The sequence below is a fragment of the Lissotriton vulgaris genome, chromosome 8, assembly GCF_964263255.1.
Source record: "Lissotriton vulgaris chromosome 8, aLisVul1.2, whole genome shotgun sequence".
In the NCBI taxonomy this organism is placed as follows: Eukaryota; Metazoa; Chordata; class Amphibia; order Caudata; family Salamandridae; genus Lissotriton; species Lissotriton vulgaris.
This window is the reverse complement of record NC_141696.1, coordinates 104,256,867-104,280,617: the sequence shown is the minus strand read 5'-3', so window position 1 is coordinate 104,280,617 and position 23,751 is coordinate 104,256,867. Positions and strand designations below refer to the sequence as shown.

General features: G+C 42.6%; 1 protein-coding gene across 1 annotated transcript in view; it reads left to right on the top strand.

The window, feature by feature from the left end:
• The window catches only part of LOC147693543 (protein sel-1 homolog 3-like), a 413,447-nt gene that overhangs the window by 344,665 nt on the left and 45,031 nt on the right, over positions 1 to 23,751 (top strand). Inside the window, exons 16-18 of the mRNA XM_086933234.1 lie at positions 170 to 343; positions 8,050 to 8,177; positions 10,827 to 10,910. Of these exons, the coding sequence (XP_086789360.1) occupies positions 170 to 343; positions 8,050 to 8,177; positions 10,827 to 10,910 (386 nt within the window). The remainder of the gene's footprint in view (positions 1 to 169; positions 344 to 8,049; positions 8,178 to 10,826; positions 10,911 to 23,751) is intronic.

The following is a 23,751-nucleotide window of genomic DNA, read 5'->3' as shown; positions in this document are numbered from 1 at the left end:
CCAATCTGTACATCAGTTTAAGTGCTCACATAGCTAAAATGCATGAAAAATAGGATCTTCATCTGAGATCAGGGAGGGATTTTATAACATGGTCCCTCGCGATAGTTGACTTTTGTCCACATTAGCGTTGCCAAATCCTTTTTCAACTCAATTGTGTTTCTTGTTCTAGAACTTTGTACCAGCCATTAACAGCTTGGGCTGGTATTACGAGAGGTATGAGAAGGATGAAGCACGCGCAGCGGAATTCTGGCACAAGGCAGACGACTTGGGTGATAAGGAGGCCCCCTTCAATCTGGGTATCCTATACTCTCTGGGACGCTACCCTGGGAAGCCCAAAGACGAAGTGAGTTAAGAAAAGCATACCATTTCTTCTTGCGATAAACCAAGATGGGATGCGGGATAGTGATTGAGCTGTTGACCTTAGAACCTGGAAACTTGGGTTCTAATTGTGTGATGTGTTTCATGAGATTCTGAGCAAATCAATGTGTCGGACTGTGCTTAAATTCTACAATTGCTTAATATAATGTGTATACCCCAGCAGCAGAGTGTCCTTTACCACTTCACGTTCTACCCCAACATGCATCTGATACAACAAAACAATTGTATTTTAAATGTTTACAGGATCTTTGCAGCCAGTTCAGCACTATTATCAAAAATATTAAAAATGTGTATAATTATGAAGGTTCTCTGTGGGTAAGGGTTCACAGGTATCAAAACCAAACAATAGCATCACATGTGTGTTAACCTGCAAAAGTCAATAGTAAATTATGTATGCGTCAGTCCACAAATATACATCTTCAGAGTACATTTGAGGGCAAATTTGTTAGATTAAATAGAGGTTATGTTAGGTTAATAACATTTATAATCTTCACTCAAGTGCAGATCCGTAAGATAAATATCCAGAGGAGTTAGTATGTTTTTGGGGAAAGCAGAATTTCAAGAATTTACTAGAGATGTTTACTGAAGAGATAGATCTCAAATTCCCAGGTAGTAGGTTCCAATATTTGGGTGCTAAAATCAAAAAACTACTGCTGCCAATCTGTGCTTTAATATACTTTGGTGCAGCTAGTAGATATGCAGAGTAAAACCAAAGTGTTCGGGCAAACATCAGAGGGTGACCTGACTTACATGTATTTGAAGCCTTTGAAACTCCTGTGTATTGTGAAAGGATCGAAGGACAAACGACTGTTAGTAGACTGGTGCTCTGTTAGGCAGTCTATGGAAAGATCCCTCTTCCAATGTCTTATCTTAAAATGTTTATTTTATCCTAAAAAATAAGCTTTGAGGACTTTGCTTTCTTGGAGGAATAAATTACCTATTTAAGGCTCTTGATTAATGATGTATATTCCTTCATTGTTTTTGTTAATTCTTGTCTAGATTTATCATCGTAGGTTCGCTGCCAGTGGTGCTCAGCTTTATGGACTTTTGTTTTGGCTTTTGACAATTGACCATTAAACCAAGCTCCTACTTTCTTGTGCTTATACATAAGCTTTTCCATAACATTAGGCGCAAAAAAGGTGGCTTGTGTGATTTAACTTGTGTAAGATTAGTATAGATCTGCAGTGAAGCCTTCAAAAGAAAGTGCAGTATGTGACAGTAGAATCTTAAAGTCATCAATCACTGATTAAGACCACACATAGGCATAAGCTAGTTCTCTTTTGGTACCTGGAGTAGACGCGTATAGGGTACGAGAAAGCGAATAAGAAAAACATCCGTTCATCTCAGTAGCATAGATTTCAGTGTGGTTAGTAGGAACTCAACGCCCAAAGAAGATTGAATCCTTTAAGACGAGTTAGACTAGCAGTCCATTGGGATAAATACAAAGAAGTGAACCGCTCGAGGAATTTGCAGTAGGTGCTGCAGTCTGGGCATCCCAACCAGGCATAAAAATCACCCATAGTCATTAGTTGTGCTGTTGAAATCATGAACGCTAACCAAGTTAAAAGGGGTCAGCAGGCAATACCCTATAGACTTAAGGCAGAGAGACATCTTACGAAAAGGGAAAGGGTCAAGTTGAGGGTGCATGTCAGTTAAAGGTTTCCCACTCCTTTGATTAAGGGTTACAAAAATGGGAAGATGAGACCCTCACTAAAGCAGCTGCTCCTCCACCACATTTTTCTTCAGTCCAATTTTGCTTATTGGTACAGCAGCCTGACCGAACTTACTCCAAAAGTCGTAGCACTGCAGCTTCTACAATTCATAATGATGTAAAATATATCCTGATTGTCTTTTATAAGGTAATCTATTTACTGGTGCATGTTTCATGGATATAGCTTACCTTTAATTTTTGTTGTCATTGTCTTGCAATGGGTCTGATTCACAAAGGTAAACTTACACTTTTGTGTAAATGTACTCTTTCTCAGTATTCCCCACCCCAATTACGTAGTCTCTGCAGTTGTAAAATTATTGTTAAATATCAGTTGGTGAATACATAAAAAAGAATAAACTCACATAAAAGTGTAAGTTTGCCTTTGTGAATCAAGGCCAATAACTTTAGTGAAGATGGGGTAGAGCTAATCTATTCAGTGGTCAGGTGGTGGAAAATTGTGTCTACATGTTAAAATTTACAAGTATCTTCACAATATTAAATTAATTTTGAATTCAATATTTATTTAATTTTAATAGACTAAATTTAAATTATTTTTTAAAGGTGGATTTAAAATGGTCACAATGAAATTAAAATGTTTGTATATGCCTATTATGTATTAAAAATTACATTTATGTATAATATTAATTCAAATGAATCTAATTACTTTTATTTGCAAAATGTAAATTAAATCAAAATAGTTTATTAAACTATCATAAAATAATATTTAATTTGTAATTATATTTAGGGCCATATGTAGGTAATTGTGAAATACCTATTCCTTGATACCGAATTTTACCGATTCGGTATTAAGGAATCGGTATATCCGATTCGGTAGAAATCGGTAAAAAATACAGAATCTGTAAAAATATACTGATTCGGAAGCAATCGGTAAAAATCGGTAAAAAATACAGAATCTGTAAATATATACCGATTCGGAATCAATCGGTAAAAAAAAAATTTCCGAAACACCAATACCGATTCGGCATTACCGAATCCATTACCGAATCGGTAAATACCGATTCGGTAATTCAAAAATTCAGTTTCTGATGAATCAGCCAATCCTGTGCCTCCCAATTACCTCCCAAACAGGAAGTGGCCACACCCAGGCAGCTGCACTGGAGCTGACTGTGAAGCAGGCAGGTGAGCTGACGATCCAGGAGCAACAGAGCAACACATCCACAAATCCCAAGAAAAAACCTTGGAAATGGCAAGCCAGGAGAGAGACAAGGAGGGATCAGAATGGAAAAGGAAGCTGAAGTTCAGCGAGAAGGAGCTGAAGGTACTAATACAAGATGTGAGCCAGGACCATGACAAGCTTTTTGGAAAGCAGTCCCTCCATGTGCCTGAGTCTCAGAAGAGACAGATCTGGACTGGGATTCAGAGTAAAATTAATGCAATTGGGTCACAAACCGTACCATAGAGGACATCAAAAAAAGGTGGTACGACCTCAGGAAGACGGCGAAGGCAAGGATGGCTGAGAGGCCGAGGCAGGCCTGCAAAACTGGTGGAGGGAAGAACACAGCACCTGCACCAACATCACTGGAACTGATGGTAGAGTCCACCCTCCAGCCGGAGAGTGTGAGTGGCGTGGGAGACGCAGACAGCTCTGCCAGAGCTGCCAGGAAACAAGGTAAGATGCATGCCCTGCAAGCTGTGCTACCCCCTCCCCAACCCCAATCCCCATAGAAGCATAGGGGCTCCCACTCCACTACATGTCTTACTCATTACCTGCTAAGCATTGTGGGAGATGTAGTCCTAGGGAGCAGATGTATTGGACAATCAGCCTAGCAAGCCCAATAGCATGTGAAAGAAATTAGCAAGCTGAGGACAGTCAGTGTGATCTGCAAGCATGATGTTTAATGCAATGCAAATGCAGCCAGAGAAGTGAGAATATGTACATTACAGACGAGCCATCTCGCAGTGCTGCAGAGGGGAGCAGACCAAAGGCAGCCAGGCCAGATGGGAGGCAACAGGAGGAAGAGAGTTTGCCTGCAGGGCACACAACCTCCTCACCACCACCAACAACTTCTCCTTCCCCAACATCACCACAGCACCAGAGAACGCCGCCATCTCCTCAAACTCAATCCCCAGTGCCACAATCACCAACACCACCACCACCACCACAATCAGGCGGGAGGCATGCCGTGGCCACCCTCCTGCAGATGGAGGAGCCAGAGGAGGAGGTTACAGGGGGCCAACAGTCTCCAGTCCATGGGGAGGGCAACATTTTGAGGGCTGGGACTCCATCAGAGCGCGCCCACATATCATCAAGACACCGCAGGGCAAGGCCAGCCAGTCCTCAAGGCTCGGAACATGGTGAAAGTGTTTTTGCTGGACTGGAAGGCAACATGCTAAAGGTCCAGCGCCTGCAATGGAGAAAGATGCGATCATTGCATAGAGAGGTGGCTCACAATACAAACACATGTACAGAATTGAAAAAGGCATCAGTTCAATGGGCGACAACATGTCTGAGGGCATGAGAGACATTGCGATGTCTGTGGACAAGCTCTGCAGCCAGTTGGAGCAGGACCGTCTTTGTAGGCGCAGGGAGAGGCAGACACTCTAGGCCTATACCAAGGCAGTGAACTGGCTGGCCACTGCTACCTCCCTAATGTGTGGAAGGTCCATTGCCATGCAGGAGGAAATGGCGCATTGTAGCAGGGACGTGGACAGTGGCATGGTGTCAATGACCTCTGCACTGGAACTGCTGCAGAATGTGAAGGCGGCCACTATGGAAGTGGGGGGGGGGGGTAGTGAGGAGGCTACCAGCCGTGCTAGCATTACGTCCTCTCCCACCGAGGCCAGGAGCAGCTAACGCCACAGCTCTGCGCAGGAACATAGCGGCAGCACAGACAGTGTGGCCAGTGAACGTGGACATGCAGCGCGTGGGCGCAAAAAATAGGTCCTGCTGTCATTTGGGACTCATTTAATGGGTGATGTAACCCATGTCTGCATGGACACTGGTTTAGATCCTGGTGGTGTGCTGATTAAACACCATTACTCAAATACAGTAACTGGCTCTATCTCGTTACTCACTCAGAAATAGTTGCACGTTATCTCAGCCCGTCTGTGTCTCCCATCCTGTTCTACTGCAACACTAGCTGCGCAGGGCTCTGGCTGGGGATTGTCCTCGCCCTCTTCCTCAGAGTCAGTTAGTTCCACTGCTGTTTCTTTTTTTGTGGCTAGATTATGTAGCATTGTACATGTAGCAATTATTTTGCAACATTTGATGGGGCTGTACTGACGTGGACCTCCACTTCTGTGGAGGCAACGGAATCTTCTTTTAAACAGTCCAAAGGTGCGCTCCACCACGTTGCGTGTGCTCTTATGTGCCACATTGTATCTCCTCTCCCTTGATGTGGATGGGTTGAGATATGGTGTGAGTAGGTAAGACCGGAGGGCATATGCGCTGTCACCTATATGCAAAAGAAAGTGCCATTAATTTATGTCACCAATAGGTTGAGCCAAGGTATACATCAGGGTGTGTCACATTAATTTACCTAGTAGGTATCCTTCTCCGAATTCACCAGCAGCCAGACGTGTATGGATACCACTATTCCTGAATATGTACGAGTCGTGGGTACTCGCTGGGAATTTTGCCACAATGTCAGTTATGATGAACTTTGCATCACATATCACCTGCACATTTATGGAGTGAGTGGATTTGCGGTTGCGGTAAATGTATTCTGTTGCTGCAGGTGGGCAGATTGGTATGTGGGTCTCATTGACACAACCTATTACGTGTGGGAACTGTGCCATTTGGTAGAAATTCTGCTTAGTCTTCTGCAGCTCCGCCTGTGTACTGGGGAAGGTTATGTAATGATGCATTCGGTCCATCATGGCATCCAGGAAGGTGTTGAAAAATCTGGATCGGCAGCTCTGTGACACACCAACTACTGCGGCTATCACACCCTGGTAACTTCCTGAGGCCAGGAGGTGCAGGCAACAGAGCACCTGTACATGGGTGGGTATTGCGTGCACCCTTGGTGTCTGATGCTCAAGATATGGTTTCAGGTCCCGTATGAGGTCACGGATTTCTGGTTCAGTCAATTGGAACAATGTGACACGCAGTCTGTACACCCTCTCTTCCCGTCTCCAAAACCTCACTCCTGCTGCTCTCAAACGTAGCCGCCTTGCTATGAGGTAGAGGCCCGCCATTGTGTTCACACTGTTGCATTTTGGGGCTGTTTTTATGCACTGCACCTGATTACCACCTGCTCAGGATCAGTGGTAAATACCGATTTGTTAATACCGATTTTGGTCAAATTCGGTATTACCGAATTTTGCTACATCGCATTTCGGAATTATTACCGATTCATTATTTACCGATTCGGTATTGTTTGTTTCGGTGTTCACCGATCGGTAAATAAGGAATCGGTAACGATTTACCAATTCGTTATTACCGATGGCATTCAGTAATAAGTACATCGCACAGGGCTAAATACCGGTCGGTAAAGCCTAAATTTACTGACTTTCGGCTTTACCGACCGGTATTTGCCTACCTACATATGGCCCATAGTGTTTTAACATCAAATGAAATCTATATATATCTGTAAAAGGTCATAATAAATTAATTAATTTAAATATTTTTTGCTATGGGGGTTCTCTTTTAAGTCCCTTACTCTGTTATTTTCTAAGAGAAGGTGATATGTGGTGCTGGATATACTTCAGGTCTGAGTTGGATTATATTTATTACAATTTTGGGTCATGTTTGATTGTAGTAACTTTACACTTGAAAATGTGTCTCTACCCTGTTTCAGAAGGTGGAGACAGGTATGTCTATATGTTACAGTAAATTTAAACTTGAAAATGATGAGTAGTCAAAAGTACAACACTTACTACAGTGTAAGAGTAAATGTACAAGTGTAGATTAACTCATTTGTAAATTCATCTTTATGAATCGACCCCAAAAAACAGTGCTGACCTTGGTCTTCCCTTCTAGTCCAGATGGTTCCATCTCCAGGTCATTAGAAAGCTTGATTAGATTCAAATGCATATTACCTCCTTGCGCTTGTAACTGTTCAGTCTATTTCCAATTCACTGTTTCTCGTCCAACAAGCCTCTCAATTCGTCTTCATGTGGGTGCTTTCGGGCAACTGCCTGGCTCCTACTCTGCTTGCCCACTCTCCCTCTTCCAGGTGCACATGAGCAGACAGGTTTTTCACGGCCTCCTCAGTCGGGCAGGTCCCTGGCGATATGACTGCTCCTGGCTGTCACTGACGGCTGCTCAGAGGTAGCTCTGGCAGATGCTCAGTAGAGCCCCTCGGGCTGATTGCATTCTGAATGGTTCATCCACACACAGGCAGGGCTCAATCAGGAAATAAGGCCCCGCACAGGCCTCATTTGCTATTGGGCGACTACGTTGCAGATCACACCGCCATTTTAGGATGTGATGCTGCTTTGGTTCTCACTGCACCTTTGATGCAGACACAGCAGCTCACGTTCTTATACACCTTGAGCCTTTCATACCCATTGAATTCTGCAACACAGGACTTCCTTCCTCACTCATTATGCCTACCCTAATGGCAACTCCTAGCTGACTTCCCTCAGAAACGCACGTTTCTTTTCGATTGAAAATGGGAATATAAATGCAATATATTAACAAAAATGACCAAAGGCCAAATACACATTTTCAGGTATTTTACCTCTAGGACATTGGAATGTTACAAATGTTATAACCTTTGATTTTCCAGTAATGTCAACTTACATTGATTCATTCCACTGACTTGATCATCCTGGATAATGCATGTTCAGCATTGACTGAAATACTTATTCCGTTGCAGCCAGTTTGTCATTACCTACTTCATTTTAGCCGAAATACCAGGCAAGTTGACCAAGCACTAACTTCCTGGTCTTTGGATATGGTTCAGTGTTTCTAGGCAAGAAGCTCCCAATATTTCTTTGAGGTAAAAAGTGTGCATTCTATCCTATTAGAACACACCTGCTTCTCTTATTTTCAGTTTGCCGCATACAGATATTTCTGGAAATCAGCGACGCGGGGGCACATTGATGCAGCCGTCCACCTATCCATCTACTGGAGCCAAGGGATTCCGGGGTCTGTGCCCAGGCTGCCCGTGGATGCTGTTCTGTAAGTATTCACACTGTGAGATAAGGCCAATGTGTCCAAACACTATACATCAATGGACACTAATCACAAGTTGATGTGAGTGTGGCATACACACAGTATTCAAGACTCTTTCACACTGGCACTGCCTTACTACAAAAGAGAGTGTTTGGTCTCTTCTAGCCTCTCACTCCCTAAATGCACTGAAAAGAAATGAATACACATTAAATGCAGGGTTCAGAGCCCGCACACATTAATTGGGCAAGCCCTTGGACCTTTATAAACAAAGGCAAACTTATGTTGCCAACAGTCAAGCATTTAAGCAAGTGTAGTTTCACAAAACTGAACAAATGTAGTTATCAATAAGTCAGTGACAACTTGACATTTTTGTGTGAAATTTCAGGTGCTTCTGAGTGGAAACCAAACATGAATACTGTTATGTGTAGAGAAATTTCTGTTGTCCACAAGTTACCATTACAGTGATTGACCAGTAAAATGTAATTACTCTCATAAAAACTTTTGTGCATTGCAAATCACAAAGTTGAAAGGGAGGTGGGCCATCCACCTTATTCAGTTTCTCAAAATAGTCTACCTCTTAATCAATACTAAATATGGTGCCCCCTAAATCGCAAACGTAACAGGAAGAAAATAAGCATCAGAGGTGGTAAGGGGTGGTAGTGTTTTAGGGAAGGGTGATGTTTAGATGTAGGAAGTGGTTTTCAGGGAGGAGTGGAGTTTAGGGATGGTGAGGGGTTTTTAGGATTGAAAGATGAGTGGAGTTTAAAGATAGTGAGGGTTTTTTAAAGTTCAGGGATAGGTGGAGTTTAGGTGTTAAAATTGCCTTTTGGGATCAGGGATGGATGATATTGAGGCATGTTAAGGTTTTTTTAGGATCTGGCAAGGGTGTTGCTTGTGGTATGAGGGGGATTTCATGCTCAGGGTTGTGAAGTGGTATGGGAGTGATGCTGTTCGGTCGTGTTGAGGGGTCAGTGAATTAAAATCATTAAAAGTAATTGTTCGACAATTTAGAAGGCATACATCTGAAATAATGTCCCCTGAAGTAAAGCACTGAAATAAATACCTCTGACAAAAATGTTTCTGAATGCAACCATCACATTTAGACCTTAAACAACAAGCATGCAAAAGCCAATAAAAAAGAGAAACACTTTCAATCAATTAGTTTCTGTCAAATGGTAAATGCCATTCATCCAGCAAAATTCCATTAAACAGTTTAGGTGAAATGATTTCTCAGTAATGGTAGTCCATGAAATAATTTTTCTATGAAAGTACATACAACTGATAGCAATGAATGTCCACACAACAGCTGCTAATGTAGTCTGGTAAAGATTGCAGAGATGCAGTGGCAAGCATGCATAAAACAACAGGTTTCAGGTGTCCTAGAAACCAAAGCTACAAATTAACATGGTATAATTCAAAATTTGAAAGGTTTCAAAATACACTATCCTGTTGCCAGAGTTGCCACTCCACCAATATCAAAATATCTATTAAGGAATAGACGAACCCCCATCTCTCAACTGTGTTCAGGACTTTGTTTATTCAAAAAATTGAATATAACACTCTTACTTTTCTTATCCATGTGAGAAAGGGCAACAAGATGTGAGTGTGAGTGAGAGCGCAGTACACAGACTTTCTATGCGTAAACCAGTCTAACATAAATCCAATTGAAAGACACTCCTACACCCTGCACTCCTTCACCTTTCTTTATAGCAATCACTGCAAAGAAACAACATGTTTTTTGAGGGTTTGGCAGCTACATAAACACTGTTAAGCACCAATTGAAAAAGGTTTGAAAAACACTGAGAAAACACCACTGAAATTACAAAAATAAACACTGAAAATCAGACAGCCTAGAAATGTGTCATGGTGAGCTAGTTCTACACTAGGCCAGTGCTCTTCAGCTCTCATTCCTGATTTAATGAGATTATGGCAAAGTACAAAATTATAATCTAGTGACCCCATTATTGGTCTTTTAAATCTAATTTTTTACAGCAGCAATTTTACTCTGTAAAGAAGATCATTTTCGGGCCTGATTCACAAACTTCACTTTGTAGTATGTTTTGTTGTACTACAGTACAACTACAAAGTGTATTACAAAGTGTTTTTCACAAACTGTACTTTTGTAATAACTTACACTTATGTAGTAAGTCCCTACTACCATGATTTTCTAAGGGAGCGTGTTGCAAAATCATGTGCTGTGATTGATTTGCTATAAAAGAGCAAGTTACTATAAAGAATGAAGGTTATTACAAAAGTGCCATTTGTGAATACCAAAAATTAGTACACTTACACAAAAGTGTAAATTACCTTTGTGGGTCCCTTTGCATGTAACAGTCTGAAGGTTAAGCAATGTTATACTATACTAAATACATTTCAGAGACTAGAAGTGGGATTAAAAAAATATATACTCCTAATAATCCTGTGGTAATTCATATGCAGCTTTTTAAAATATTTGTGAATAAATACTGACATCCTTGTATATTGTGAGTAGCCTTTAAAATTACACTATTTTGGGACTCTCACTTCCAATATTAACTGAGCCTGTACCCCACCCACTAGGAAGGCAGCTGACCAAGAAAATTGCCTGATGTCTTAGGTCTTACCTGAACAGGAAACCCTTGTATAAAACAACAACCTCCTTCATTACATTTTCAGATGGACCAAATGGGCATCAGAACAGAATGGGTATCTAGGCACTATCCTTCGCAAGGCTTTGGATGGCTACCTGCACCAGTCCTGGTAAGTAGCACCTTGTGACTTATCAAACAATGCTGTCAGATTCCTGTCTTGTATGTTTACTGTAGATGTAGACCTCCCATTATCTAGTACAGACCTTTGTCTAAGTAGTTAGTGCTTTTGAATGATTCGCAATTGACAGTTGACAATTTTCCCCAGTAGCTCCACAGCGCCGAGACACCCCAGGGTATTTGTTGCGCTATAAAAATTACGTAAATAAAATAAATAACCAGTGTCCTAATAGCAGTCCAGATCATCTCACACTGTCAGACCGTGGTCCTTAGACATGCTTAAGGGATGTAAGAAAGGTTTCACACTGAGACTTTTGTGCGCCACTCAACACAGAATATCCATGGACACTGATGTCCTACAGCCTTGAAAGTGCCAAACACACTATAGAATGACGGTGTGCATAAGCGTGCAGACCCTTGCAAACACTCATCCTTTCTGAACCAGTGAAAACACTGGAGTATTCACAGTAATGGTGGAAAATGGAAAACTCAGTATGAAATTGGTTGACACATGCACCACTATTTTTATTGTGCCGGCAAAGTATGCTGCACAGTTACCATTTCTTTGCCTCATCTCAGCCCTCCCTTTAGCTATTTCCATCTGTTGCTGTCACCATTACCGCTGCTTTTCTCCTGTTGGCCACCTCTTTCCCTTCCCATTTCCTACTTATTTTCTTTTTCCCTATTCTGCTCTGCTTCCAATGCTGAGGAACTTTTACATATCTGCTTCTCAATGTAGTCATGCCAGCCTAAAGTACATATGTATGTATGTATATAGTATTTTAGTAGTGCACACCTAGACAAAAGGCAGTGGGGCACTCTGAAGGATCAAAGACAAGCATAACGTCAACGAGTAAGAGGAGGTGGACTGGGGTTGTGGATGATTATTGCACTCTTTCCAAAATTAGAGTAGCTTTGGGCTGCTCTGATGGATACAGGGTTGTTGTTCCAGATCCTGGGTGCATGAATCGAAAAGGCCTACTGTCTGTTTTTTTTTTTTTTACTCTTCTCAGTGTGCAGTCTGAGGTTATCCCGGTTGCTGGTGTGCCGAGAGCCACTAGAGATAGTGAGCTTCTCTGCAGGGGTGCCGGTCATGATGGCTTTTTAAATGATGCAGCTGGTTTTGAAGTTGACCTTGAAACTAGCATTGGCAAAGCCAATAGGTCTCTATATTTTTATAGAAGCAACACGATTGACATTTTCATGCCCTTCAAAAGCTCAAATCAGTCTTTTTCCAATGCCGGCTGCTGTGCCTTAGGCCATTTCCAAAATGCCCTCAAAGTTAGACACAAGGGATTACTATAGCAGGCTACAGTATTTCTGGAGGCCTCTTAGACATAACTTTTCACAAAACCGCAGCCTCAGGGTAGGAGCACGACACACACATGGCAGAGGAGGAGGGAGGTTTAGTTAGGGTAGGTTAGGCATTGTAGGTCAAGAATAGAACGTATGGAGGGTTTAGCATGTATGTGTGGTAGGTTATGTATACTGTGGTAGGTCTAATGAGTAAGATATGGTATGTACAGTATTCGAAGTATGGTAGGCTTTTATGTATGGTTGTTAGATATATTGTAGGTAAGTAGGTATGGTAGTTTAGTAGGTCTGGTGTGCTGATTTGGCAGATAGGTATGTTATGTATAGGAGGAAGGTTAGGTGTGGCAGGTATGGAGGCTATGGTAGACTGGCTGTGGTAGATGAAGTAGGTTAAGTATGGTAGATAGGTATTGTAGGTAGATGCAGTAGGTATGGTAGTCAGGTAGGTGCGCATGGTAGGTGTTCTGAGTCTCATTGTTAAGTAGGTTCATATGTTTCTTAGGAATGGTAGAGACATAGATAGGTTAGGTGTGCTCGCTTAGGTATGATAGGTAGGTTAGAAATGATAGTTTATATACAGTAGAAAGGAATAGAAGGTAAGGTTAGTTAGTTATGGTTAGGTTAAGTATGGCAGATATAATAGGTTAGGTATTGTATGTTATGTTTGGTAGCAATTTATTGTAGGTCTAGTAGTGGACGGATGGTACGAACATCTGCACAACAGTTATGGTAAGTAGATATGATTGTTCTGTATGGTATGTAGGTATCATATAATATGTACGTAAGTAAAGGAGGCTTAGTATGGTAACTGGGTATTTTAGATAAAGTAGATTCAATATGAAAGTATGGAAGGTTTGGTAGTTGTGGTAGGTATGGCGTGCTAGGTATGGTATGTATGGCAGGTAAGTAGTTATGCAAGTAAGTAGGTGTGGTACGTATGTTTTTTAGGCATGAGTTAGGTGTGGGTAGGTTAAGCATGCTAGGTAGGTTAGGTATGATAGGTAGGTATGGAAGGTATAGTAGGTTAGTTATAGTTACGTAGTTTATGTATACTAGCAGTGTAAGTTAGCCATATATGGAAGGTAGGTATAGTTGATAAGTAAGTATGCATAGTAATCATGTCAGTATGGTAGGTGTTCATAATGGGTATGGTATATTAGTATGTTACTTTAGGTATAGTAGTTTAGTTATGAGTAGAAGGCTAAGTAAGATAGATCACATGGTACATATGCATAGTATGATAGGTAAAGTAAGTTAGTTATAGTAGGGACGGCAGATAGGTATGGTAGGTTCACTGACACAATATTGTGATAAAAAATAACAATGACAAAAATATTGTGCCAGTTTTCTGCTACATATAATAGTAAGTATAAAAATAGCGGAAGAAAATATTGTTAACACTGATATCATCCAAAAATAGACAAAAATATCGATTTTTAATATAAATAGACTTAAAAGCAGTAGACGTTAAATATTTTAATATACATTTAAATACATTGAATATAATGTAAATTAAATATAATTCACTAATATTTAGTACTATATATAAATATATACTTATATTAACACACAAAGACATATTAATGTTGTTAAAAATGGGATATCTAGTTGGCAGAGTATGCATCCTGTCCAAGCAGAAGCCACAATCCTAGTCAGGGTAAGTCACTACACAACCTGAATTATCCTGTGTTCACTCTTGGGTAGCCCTTGGGTAGCTTGGCACAGAGCTTTCAGACTTAACTTAAGAGGCAATGAGTATTTGTGCAACACGTAAACAGTAAAACTGTAAAGAGACTCCAGAACAGTTTAGAAAAATAAATTATGGCTTTATAAATAAAACAAGACCAAAATGATAAGAATCCTTTAAGTAGACGTTGAAGTATGAAGTTGTATGGAAATAAGAAGTCAAAAAAGTGCTTAGAGATAATACGCGTTTAAGTGTGTAATCCGGTTGCATTGCGCTAAGGCAAAATCAAGAGTTCAAGCCAACCACGAGGGAGCGCAGGCAGGAAGCAGGGACCTCCTTGGATCAGCTGAACAAAAGTACCTTTGATCAAGACAATGTCGTTGTCTCGAGGCAGTGCATATCATGCTGTGAACTAGATGTGTGAAGGTCTTCCACGTAACTGCAGCGATGTGCGAGTCCACTACATGTAATGGTGAAGTGCGTTGGTTCCGACCCACACTGCGGCAGAGAGGTGCCGAATCCAATGCGAATATGTGAGTGAGAGTTGTCAAGCACCTTAGGGCCTCACTCTCTAGGGTCCAGGACTGGGATGGCAACACTTGGATGGGAAGATGAGTGAGTGAAAAATTTGATAGATGGGAGTGTGAGTGAGTGATATGGCAGATGAGTCAAGGAGTGAATGGATAGATGCATGGACGGATGAGAATAAGGATGGATGTAAGGATGGATGAGTGAAAGGGAGGAAGGATTGATGAATGGATGGACAGATGTATGAAAGGGTGGATAGATGATGAGAGAAAGAATGGATATATGACTGAGTGAGTGAAAGGATGGTTAATGAGTGAAAGGGTGGGTGGATGGATGGATATATGGATGGGTGGAAGGATGGATGGATAGAATGAATAGCTGGATGGAGGGCTGGGATGAAAGAGTAGATGTATGTATGTATGGAGTAAAAGGATGGGTGCATGAATGAAAGGATGGGTGGATGGTTGGATGGATGAAAGGGTGCTTGATTCGTGAAAGGATGGATGACTGAGTGAAAGGATGGATATGTTTGATGGAAAGGTTTGGAGATAGATAAATAGGTTTGAATATGGATGAGCAGATGGACTGATGGGATTGTGACAGACTGAATGTTGGATGAAAGACTGAGTAGATGACAGAATGTAAAGGTGAAATGGTGATTATCAGCAGGTGGATGAAAGGATGAAAAGATGAATGGATAGCTGCTTGGATGGAGGAGACAAGCAAGCTCTTCTGGGAGAGTTGCAATGGCTTGCTATTCTTGTGTAATGTTTTAGTTCAAAGTGAGGGGTATTTTAATTTTCTGGCTACTCCCTTGCCCGATATTTACACCAAAATGTGGCTTTGAAGTGGGACACATGACCTTAGTTCCCAGCCCCGGCTCCAGACTTTCAGTAGGGGGTAATCAGCCCTTTGTGTGGGGTCAGACCACTAGCTATTGAAGCATAACTGCCCTCCATCCCCTGCCTTCCTGCCCAGGAAGAGCCAGCAGAATGCAGATGTATATAGAGGGATACTCAGACACACTTGGCTCTCCTGTGTTTGTGGCTGTCTGGAGGTAATGCACAAAGTGTAACTATCATCCTCCCCAGGCGTGTATTAGAGGTAGGATGAAAGGCATACAGAGCTAAGAGCAGAAAAATTCCCACTTTCTAAAAGTAGCATTTCTAAAATAGTAATGTTAAATCCAACTTTACGAGTAAAGAGGATTTATCTTTACCATTCCAAGGATATAAAACATGATGCAGCAACTCCTTTCCGATCGGGAATTAGAGCATAAAAGTGCTGTAAGGAATTTCCAATATTAGCCTAGGAGAGTACGAGGCCTCAGAGTGGTGAAAAAACAAATTGAGCTCTTTGTCACTACAAGGACATGAAAAACACAAAAGTGCATGTCCTACCTTTTACTTACGGAGCACCCTTCACTTAGGGCTACCTATGGCCTACCTTGGAAGTGACATATGTGTAATAAAAGGGGAATTTTCAGGCTTAACAAGTAGTTGTACATGCCAATTCTAAGTAGCAGTAAACTGCACACACCTGCCCTACAATGGCAGTCATGAGACAAGGTGCAGTGCTGCAGACCTACTAGTAGCATTAAATTTATAGGCCCATGGCACTTGTAGTGCACTTTAATATAGAGAATTTTAAGGAAATTAAATATGTCAATTGGGAATGAACCAATATTACCACTTTACTAAATACATTAATAATGACTATGACACCTCCCGCCTAATAGATAACCTTGCAGGCTAGGGGCTGAGTCAGATCGTATCTGAGCCAAAGCCGAAGCGGGCCACACGCTGGATGGCATTTTTACCAATAATAAACACATTGAAGTGGTGAGTGTGCAACCAGTACCCTGGTCAGATCACTCCGCAGTCTATTCCAATGTTGAGATCTCAACATCTAGTAGTTGTTGCAGGAATAGACCTTCCATGGTCAAATCACGTCCTTGGAAACTAATCCAAAAAAACCAATTTGATAACAGCTTTGGCAAAGAACCCCCAGCTATAGCAGATTCCAATGCTGCAGCTATGAATTTTGAAGACTGGCTAAGTCTAGCAGTGTACAGGCTAGCACCGGAAGTGAATAAGCTATGCCACTTTGGTATTCGGCTGAGCTTAGACAAATCAAAGTCAAATGCAGACGTAGTGAGCGTATCTGGAGATCGGATTATAGTATGGAACAGAAAAAGTACTGTAACGCAGCCTTAGAGGAATATAAGACTGCAATAAAACAGGTTAAAACAGTATATTTTGCCACTAAAATTCGGGAGGACAAAAATTCCCCCAAGGAACTATTTAAAATGGTGACAGCCTTGTCAATGTGCCCGCAAGACACTTTATTTGCGCCCGATCAAAACTTTGTGGACAAAATTGCTTTTTTTTTCAAAACAAAGTTCAAACAGTCTACAACGAACTCCTGAACACAGCGGATGCCCCTGGGGGAACTGCGATGAGGTGCTGGAGGATGTTGCAACTCAGTGTAGCTTGTCACAGTTCACGGTGTTAGGGGAAGAACAAGTTGCAGACCTGCTGTTACAACTTAGTCTGGCTCCCCCTAGACCCTTGCCCCCATACATTCTGAATATGGCTACCGAGGAGGTCAGTGCGTCCCTGACCCCTCTATTAAATGAGATTACGAGTTCAGGTTTTTTCCATTTCTTTGGAAAAAGGCCTGCATCAGAACCATTCTGAAAAAAGCCACGCTTGAACCCTTGGAGGCTAAACATTATCGCCCAATATCCTGTCTCCCGCTACCCTCTTAAATCCAATAGAAAGCCATGAATTTGGAATTGACGGGCTATCTGGACCGCAATAACATCCTTGATTCCACCCAGCATGGTTTCAGATATCGGCAGTCCACTGAGTCAGCCTTGATTATGATGACTGAGGTGATGGATGGAGGGGGTAGAGCTGCTCTCATCCTGCTTGACCTGATCGCAGCAATCAATACTGTAAACCATGTGGTACTTTTGCGACAGTTGAAGGCAGCAGGCATCAGGGATAAGGCGCTAACCTTACTTACTTCCTTTCTGGCCTCTAGGGAACAACTGATTCACTGGGACGGACTTCCTCCCTCAGAGGTCGGACCTGTCCCTGACAATGTTTAATCTGTAACTCACACCACTAGCTAGAGTAATAAAAGATCATGGTCTAACGCTAGCGTCAACGCGGAAGACACCCAGTTAGTGGTGTCGGTTACGCAAAGTGTGGACATGATGGCTGTTCGGTTCCGCAATTGTCTCACGGCAGTGATAGCATGGATGAATTAAAATTGTTTGAAGCTTAACACTGAAAAACAGAGGTTGTCGAGTTTAGTCAGAAATCCTCTGTATGGAACCAACTATGGTGGCCACCCGCGGCTGGGACGTGTCCTGTCCCAGTGCCCAAGGCCAGGAACCTAGGCTTTCTGATTGATAAAGATCTAACGCTCGCTCCACAAATAAATCAAGTCTCCTTTGCTTGTTCTTTAAGCTGAAAGTTCTGCGTAAAATTCTTCCATTTATCCCATTTCCACTAAGGAAAACAGCAGTTAGTGCTTTCTAGAGTTGATTAATGCAATGCTCTATACTTAGGGACTGACACAGGGCAGATTACCAAACTTCAATCACTTCAGAATGCGGCCGCTTGGTTACTGTTTGATTTACCTAAACATCATCCCACGTCCGCTAGTATTAAGAAGCTCTACTGGCTTCCAATTCAGCGGCAAGTGGTTTTTAAGGCATTCTGCCTAGTGCTTAAAGCTTTGTATGGAGGAGGAGCTGTGGATATTCAACTCCTATTTCCCCGCTATGAGTCACTTCGCTGTATCAGGTCCAATAACGCTGGCCTGGTACATACCCCTAAGATAAGAAGAGCCAGATGAGGAGGAAAGGGTTTCTCATACCAAGAGGCTAAACTCCCTCCTTGTACAGATCTGACTACAGTCTAACAGGACTCTTTTCAGGAAAATGATAAAAACATGCTCTTCGCCAAGCTCTAGATCTGTCAGCGTTTGCCTGGTTTTCACTCACCTTAGTGCCAAGACGACTCAAGAATAGTGCGCTTTATAAATATATCAGTCAGTTATATACATATACACACATACATTTAAACACATTTTACTTCCTCACAAGAAAGACCTGCACTCTGGATTGTAAGGAATCACTTTTTATTTCAAAACAGCACTTGACAGACACGTATTTCACCTGCTTGATCAGCCTTTGTCACCTAAGGGGCGCCATACTTCAGGCAATTTAAATACTCCTCATGTAATACCAATAAAACCAGCATAGACATCATACTTTAGAACTGTCACATTTCAGTTTGTAGAAGGACATATCAAGTGAGAATATAAAAAATATATATGAAATTCTGCAAACTTCAGCAGTCCATGCAGCCTTATTTATACTTATATTGCAACATTTTTGACTCTGAGGACACGAGCTCTTTATGTGTACATGCCTTTGCATGCTCAAACTAACTACTGTTAGAGTTCAGGCTCCCACTTGGATGTTGTCTCTTTCATAAGTCCAAGTGCTATCTATGTTATGATGTGACTGTTTTCCTTGTTTTGTTTTGAAAGCACTAGTAACACGACTCCTTAAATATGGCCTCTTCCGATGTATTCACTAACACGGAAGAAGGCAGTTCGCCGAAACGCGTTTGTTGCTGGCTGATTGAAAATAAACTTTATTTAAACGCCCACGTGAGTGCGGAGTTCTTTGCAAATTGGGAGGAACTGGAGCGAAGATAATTGCGGCATTCACAACCGCACACCGCAACCGCCCGTGAGTGCTTCATTAAAGGTGGAGACCGAGCTGGAATATATATATATATATATCTTCACTGAAAAAAACATAGGTTTCAGGCCTTATATAGTTAGGCATTAGCATTTAAAAAACCTTTGAAATTCACTCAAAAAACTAAAGTTTTAGGGGTATTAGAGTTAGCTGGACATTTCACTCATACAAAACCATTGAAATTGCTCCTATATAGTTAGTTGTACTAACTATGTTTCGCGCACCCGCAATCCACTGCTGATGATGCCACATATTACATCATTTTGTTCCTTTTTAAATTAAATGTTTTAAGAGTTGCCACTTTATTCCAATCAAGATGGCTTCAGGTCTCTGTCCTTGTTGGATGTACATGTTTTACTGAGAATGTCAGACTCATTCTCACATGACTGAGAAAGATAATGTGAATTTACAGAAAATATGCTTTCAGTTTAGCTTATAGATCCCCTTCCAAACCACTGTGGGAAAAGCATGAGATAATAGTTTTATTTCAAACATGATTCATGATATCCCAGCAGAAGGCTTTTTCACATGGTAAAATCACCTTAGAACACACCACAATTCCTAAAATGAGTATGGTACCATCAACAAATGATTTATAATGTAACTAAAGTCCTAAAACCCTCTATTAACTACAATGCTTTTTAATGAGGTGCTATCATGTATATTGGTCCCAAGATGGCTGCCAACACTTCTTGGATGAAGCCAATCAGATCTCACAATGAGATATGCGGTTAGGCACCGCCCAGATATATATGTGTTTTTGAAGTTAATTTTCATAAAAACCACTGGAGCAATTTTCATCAAACATAGCAAAGCACATCTGCGTACCAGTCTCTACAATTTTGCAAAGTTTGGCGTTATTCCGTTCAGCGGTTCAGGCTGTAGACTTCTCAGACCGTCCTATGGAAATTAACATGGGGAAAACACGTTTTGGGACCCCCTTTTTTTCTCACCCCCCACTTCACGAATCCCCCCGAAACTTTCAGGGAAGGAGCGGAGCGGATCTGGCCAAAATTTTGGAAAATTACACTCAAATTCCTCAACCGGCGCCAAAGTTATTCCCAATAGAATGTTGCAGATTTCCTATGGTAGCTAATCCTAACTATATATACCTACTGGCTATCGCCAGTAGGTAATATATGTATGTATGTATGTATATATATATATATCACCTTGTGTGAACAGGGCAGAAGACCCTGCCAAAACGTGTCACAGCCCGTAAATAAACAACAACTTTACCTAAAAACTGGAGCTGCAGTGTTGGTGTCCGGCGGTTGTGATTGTGCATGCTGGACCTAGTCGTGGAAGTTAAGCTGCTTGCTGCAGAGTGCGGCTTCACCAACGCGCCCTTGATTTCGAGCCTCACGGACACTTGGCTTATATGTGGGGGAATATATATATATAGATATTAGATAGATAGATAGATAGATAGATAGATAGATAGATAGATAGATAGATAGATAGATAGATAGATAGATAGATAGATAGATAGATAGATAGGTAGATAGATAGATACATAGATAGATAGATTACCTACTGGTGGTCGACAGTAGGTAGTTATAGTTAGAACCTAGTTTCCATAGGAAAAGCATTTTTTGATGTGCCAATATCTTTGGTGCCGTTTGACAAATCTTCGTGAAATTTTCAAAACTAGTAGTTCACTCAGGTCAGCTCCTGTCTTGAATGTTTAGGGGCAATTCGTCAAGTGGGGGCTGAGAAAAAAAGTGGTCCCAAAACGTGTTTTTCCGTGTTAATTTCCATAGGAATTTTGAAACAGGCTACAGCTCGAACTGCTAAATGGAATTACACCAAATTTGGCAAAAAGGTAGGACTTGGTTCAGAAAGCTTGCTTATTTCAAATGTTGTAAATCTGTTCAATGGTTGCTGAGAAATTTGTAAAAAATGTATCAATATCTGAGCATCCGAGGAGGAGTCGGGAACTCTCCCGGGCATGAGCTTCACTCTGAATCACTGTCAACACTCCAAATCAGGAAGTGTTAGCAGCCATCTTGTGACAACAAAATGGGTGAAAAAAGGATACAAAACAAGAAAAGGGGGCAGGGTAGAAACCCCCTGACCCCCTAGGCCTGCTCAGGGGGTCCCACTGGGACCCCAGGCCCAAAAAACATTATTTTTTTTAATTGGCAGAATTCGCACAGGGAGCGCGAATCCTGCTAAGAAAAGAAATAAAAACAAAGCGCGGTCTTCCGCGCTTTGTTATCTGTAAGCCCCTGGGTGGGCCAGGTCCTGGGGCAATGTCCAGGTCCCGGGGGGGCTATGCTAATTATATGCTGGGAGGCATGCGGCCCCTCTGCAGCCCCGGGGACAGCCACCTTCCCGGGGCTTGTATAATAAGATGTGGGGGGCCTACCAGGACCCCCTAGCTCCGGGGACGGCCACCTCCCTGGGGCTTTATTTAAAAATGCGTGGGGCATGCAACCCCGCTGCTGCCCCGGGGACCGCCACCTCCCCTGGGCTCAAAATAAATTAATATTGGGGGGCTCCTGGCCCTCCCCACACTGCCTCGGGAACCACCACCTCCCGGGGCATACATTTTATTTAAGGAGGACCTCGGAGACCACCAACTCCCTGGGGCTATGCAAATGGCGGAAGGGGGCTGCACGGCCCCCCTACTGGAGCCCTTGATGGCCCTGGGGACCGCCAATACACAGGGCTGGCTCTTGCAATGTCCTGGGGTGCCCCCCCCCTGGGACAGTGCTGTTTGGTATGGCAGGGCCGGAGCATGGCTCCGTCCCTGCCATAGCAAACTCTGCTTTGCTTCATTGAAGCGAGAGCTGCTCTCGCTTCAACGAAGCAAAGCAGGATTGCTTTTGAGCAAGGGTAGCTGCAAGTTAGCAGCTCACCTTGTTCAAAAGCAATGATGGCTCCCGCAGGAGGTGTGAGGTGGCTGGGGCCATGGGGGCATTGGGGCTCCCATTGCAGCAACACTATGTTGCTGCAATTGTTACTGAGTATCACTCACGTGCTTTGAGGTAAAGCATGCTTACAGTCGGCACGCAAACATGGATTAAAATGAAAAAATATGGAGAAAATGGATAAAGAAGGTGTGCATTCTGCTACCCCACAGTAACTGCAGGCATTGGGGCTTTCCCCACAGTCCCCAACGGTAACTGGGGAATGGGGTCCTGCGGGCCAGAAGTGACCCGGGAGTGGGGCCATGCGGTCCCCTCACTTTACTTAAAGAAAAAAGAATGGCTGGGCCCCAGGAGATGGGGTACCCAGGCCAAAATCAGCAAGGTCTCCCTCCTCAAAGAAAAATATTTTTAATAATGGCCAAACCCCGGGTGATGGGGTCCCTGGGGCCAATAGTGGCCCAGGGAAGGGAGTCCACGTGACCCCCTTTTTCTATAAATATATTTTTAAAAAGGAGGCCATGCCCTGGAGTATGGGGTCCCAGGGCCGAAATCAGGCCCACTTCCCATTTAAATAAATTAAAAAAAGGTCAGGCCCTGGGGAATGGGGTCCCCAGGACCCCAAAAATACTATAAGAAGGGGGGGGGGACAGCCCCCTTCTAAAAATATTTTTTTTTTAAAGCTGGCATCTTGCCGGATGCCCTGCTCCCTCCTTGCAGCACTCGACAAACGCGCACCCTGGCGCATTCTAAGATGGGGAATTAAGTCTCCTTAAATATTGAGGGTCCCTGGGGGCCAACTAGCCTACCAGGTACCTCCAGTAAGTGCCACACTTCTGGATTGCAGTGAGGTGGTATGAGGCTATGCCCCTTTTTACACCACTCTGCAAATACGCCTCTTGGCGCACTGCTGGTGGTGTAATGATGTCCTCTTGTGTCCTGAGGACCTCAGAACACAAGTGGACTCAATCCCCCGAGCTGCAGTGTGCCAGGAGCGGTGTTACAAGTGTTAAGTGCTGCAGCGTGGTGGAAGGCCCTCTGCAAACCTAGAATTTATTGCTAAATGTGGTTGTTAAATTGGTACTAATGGTGTGCAAGCCACTCTTGCTTCCTTCTGCGCCTCTCTTGCCTCTTTCTGCATTACTGTTGCTTTTTCTGCATATGTCTTTCTTTGTCTGCACTTCTCTTGCCTCTTTCTGCAAATCTCTTCTACTTTTTGCACTACTCTTGATTCTTTCTGTACCTCTATTGCCTCTTTCTGCACCTTACTTGCTTCTGTATGTACCCCTCTTGCCTCTTTTTGCACCCTTCTTCCCTCTTTCTGTACCCTTCTTATCTTTCATTACCTCTGTTGCTTCTTTCTGCACTTTTCTTCCTTCTTTCTGTATCCCTCTTGCCTCTTTCTGAACCCCTTTTGCTTCTTTCTGCACCCCTTTTGCTTCTTTCTGCATCTCTTTTACACATTTCTGTACCCCTCTTGCATCTTTCTGCACCCCTGTTCCTCCTTTCTGCACCGTTCCTGCCTGTTTCTGAACCTCTCTTACCTCTTTCTGCACCTCTGTTGCTTCTTTCTGCACTTCTCTTGCCTCTTTCTGCATCCCTCTTGCCTCTTTCAGCACCTCTGTTGCTTCTTTCTGCACTTCTC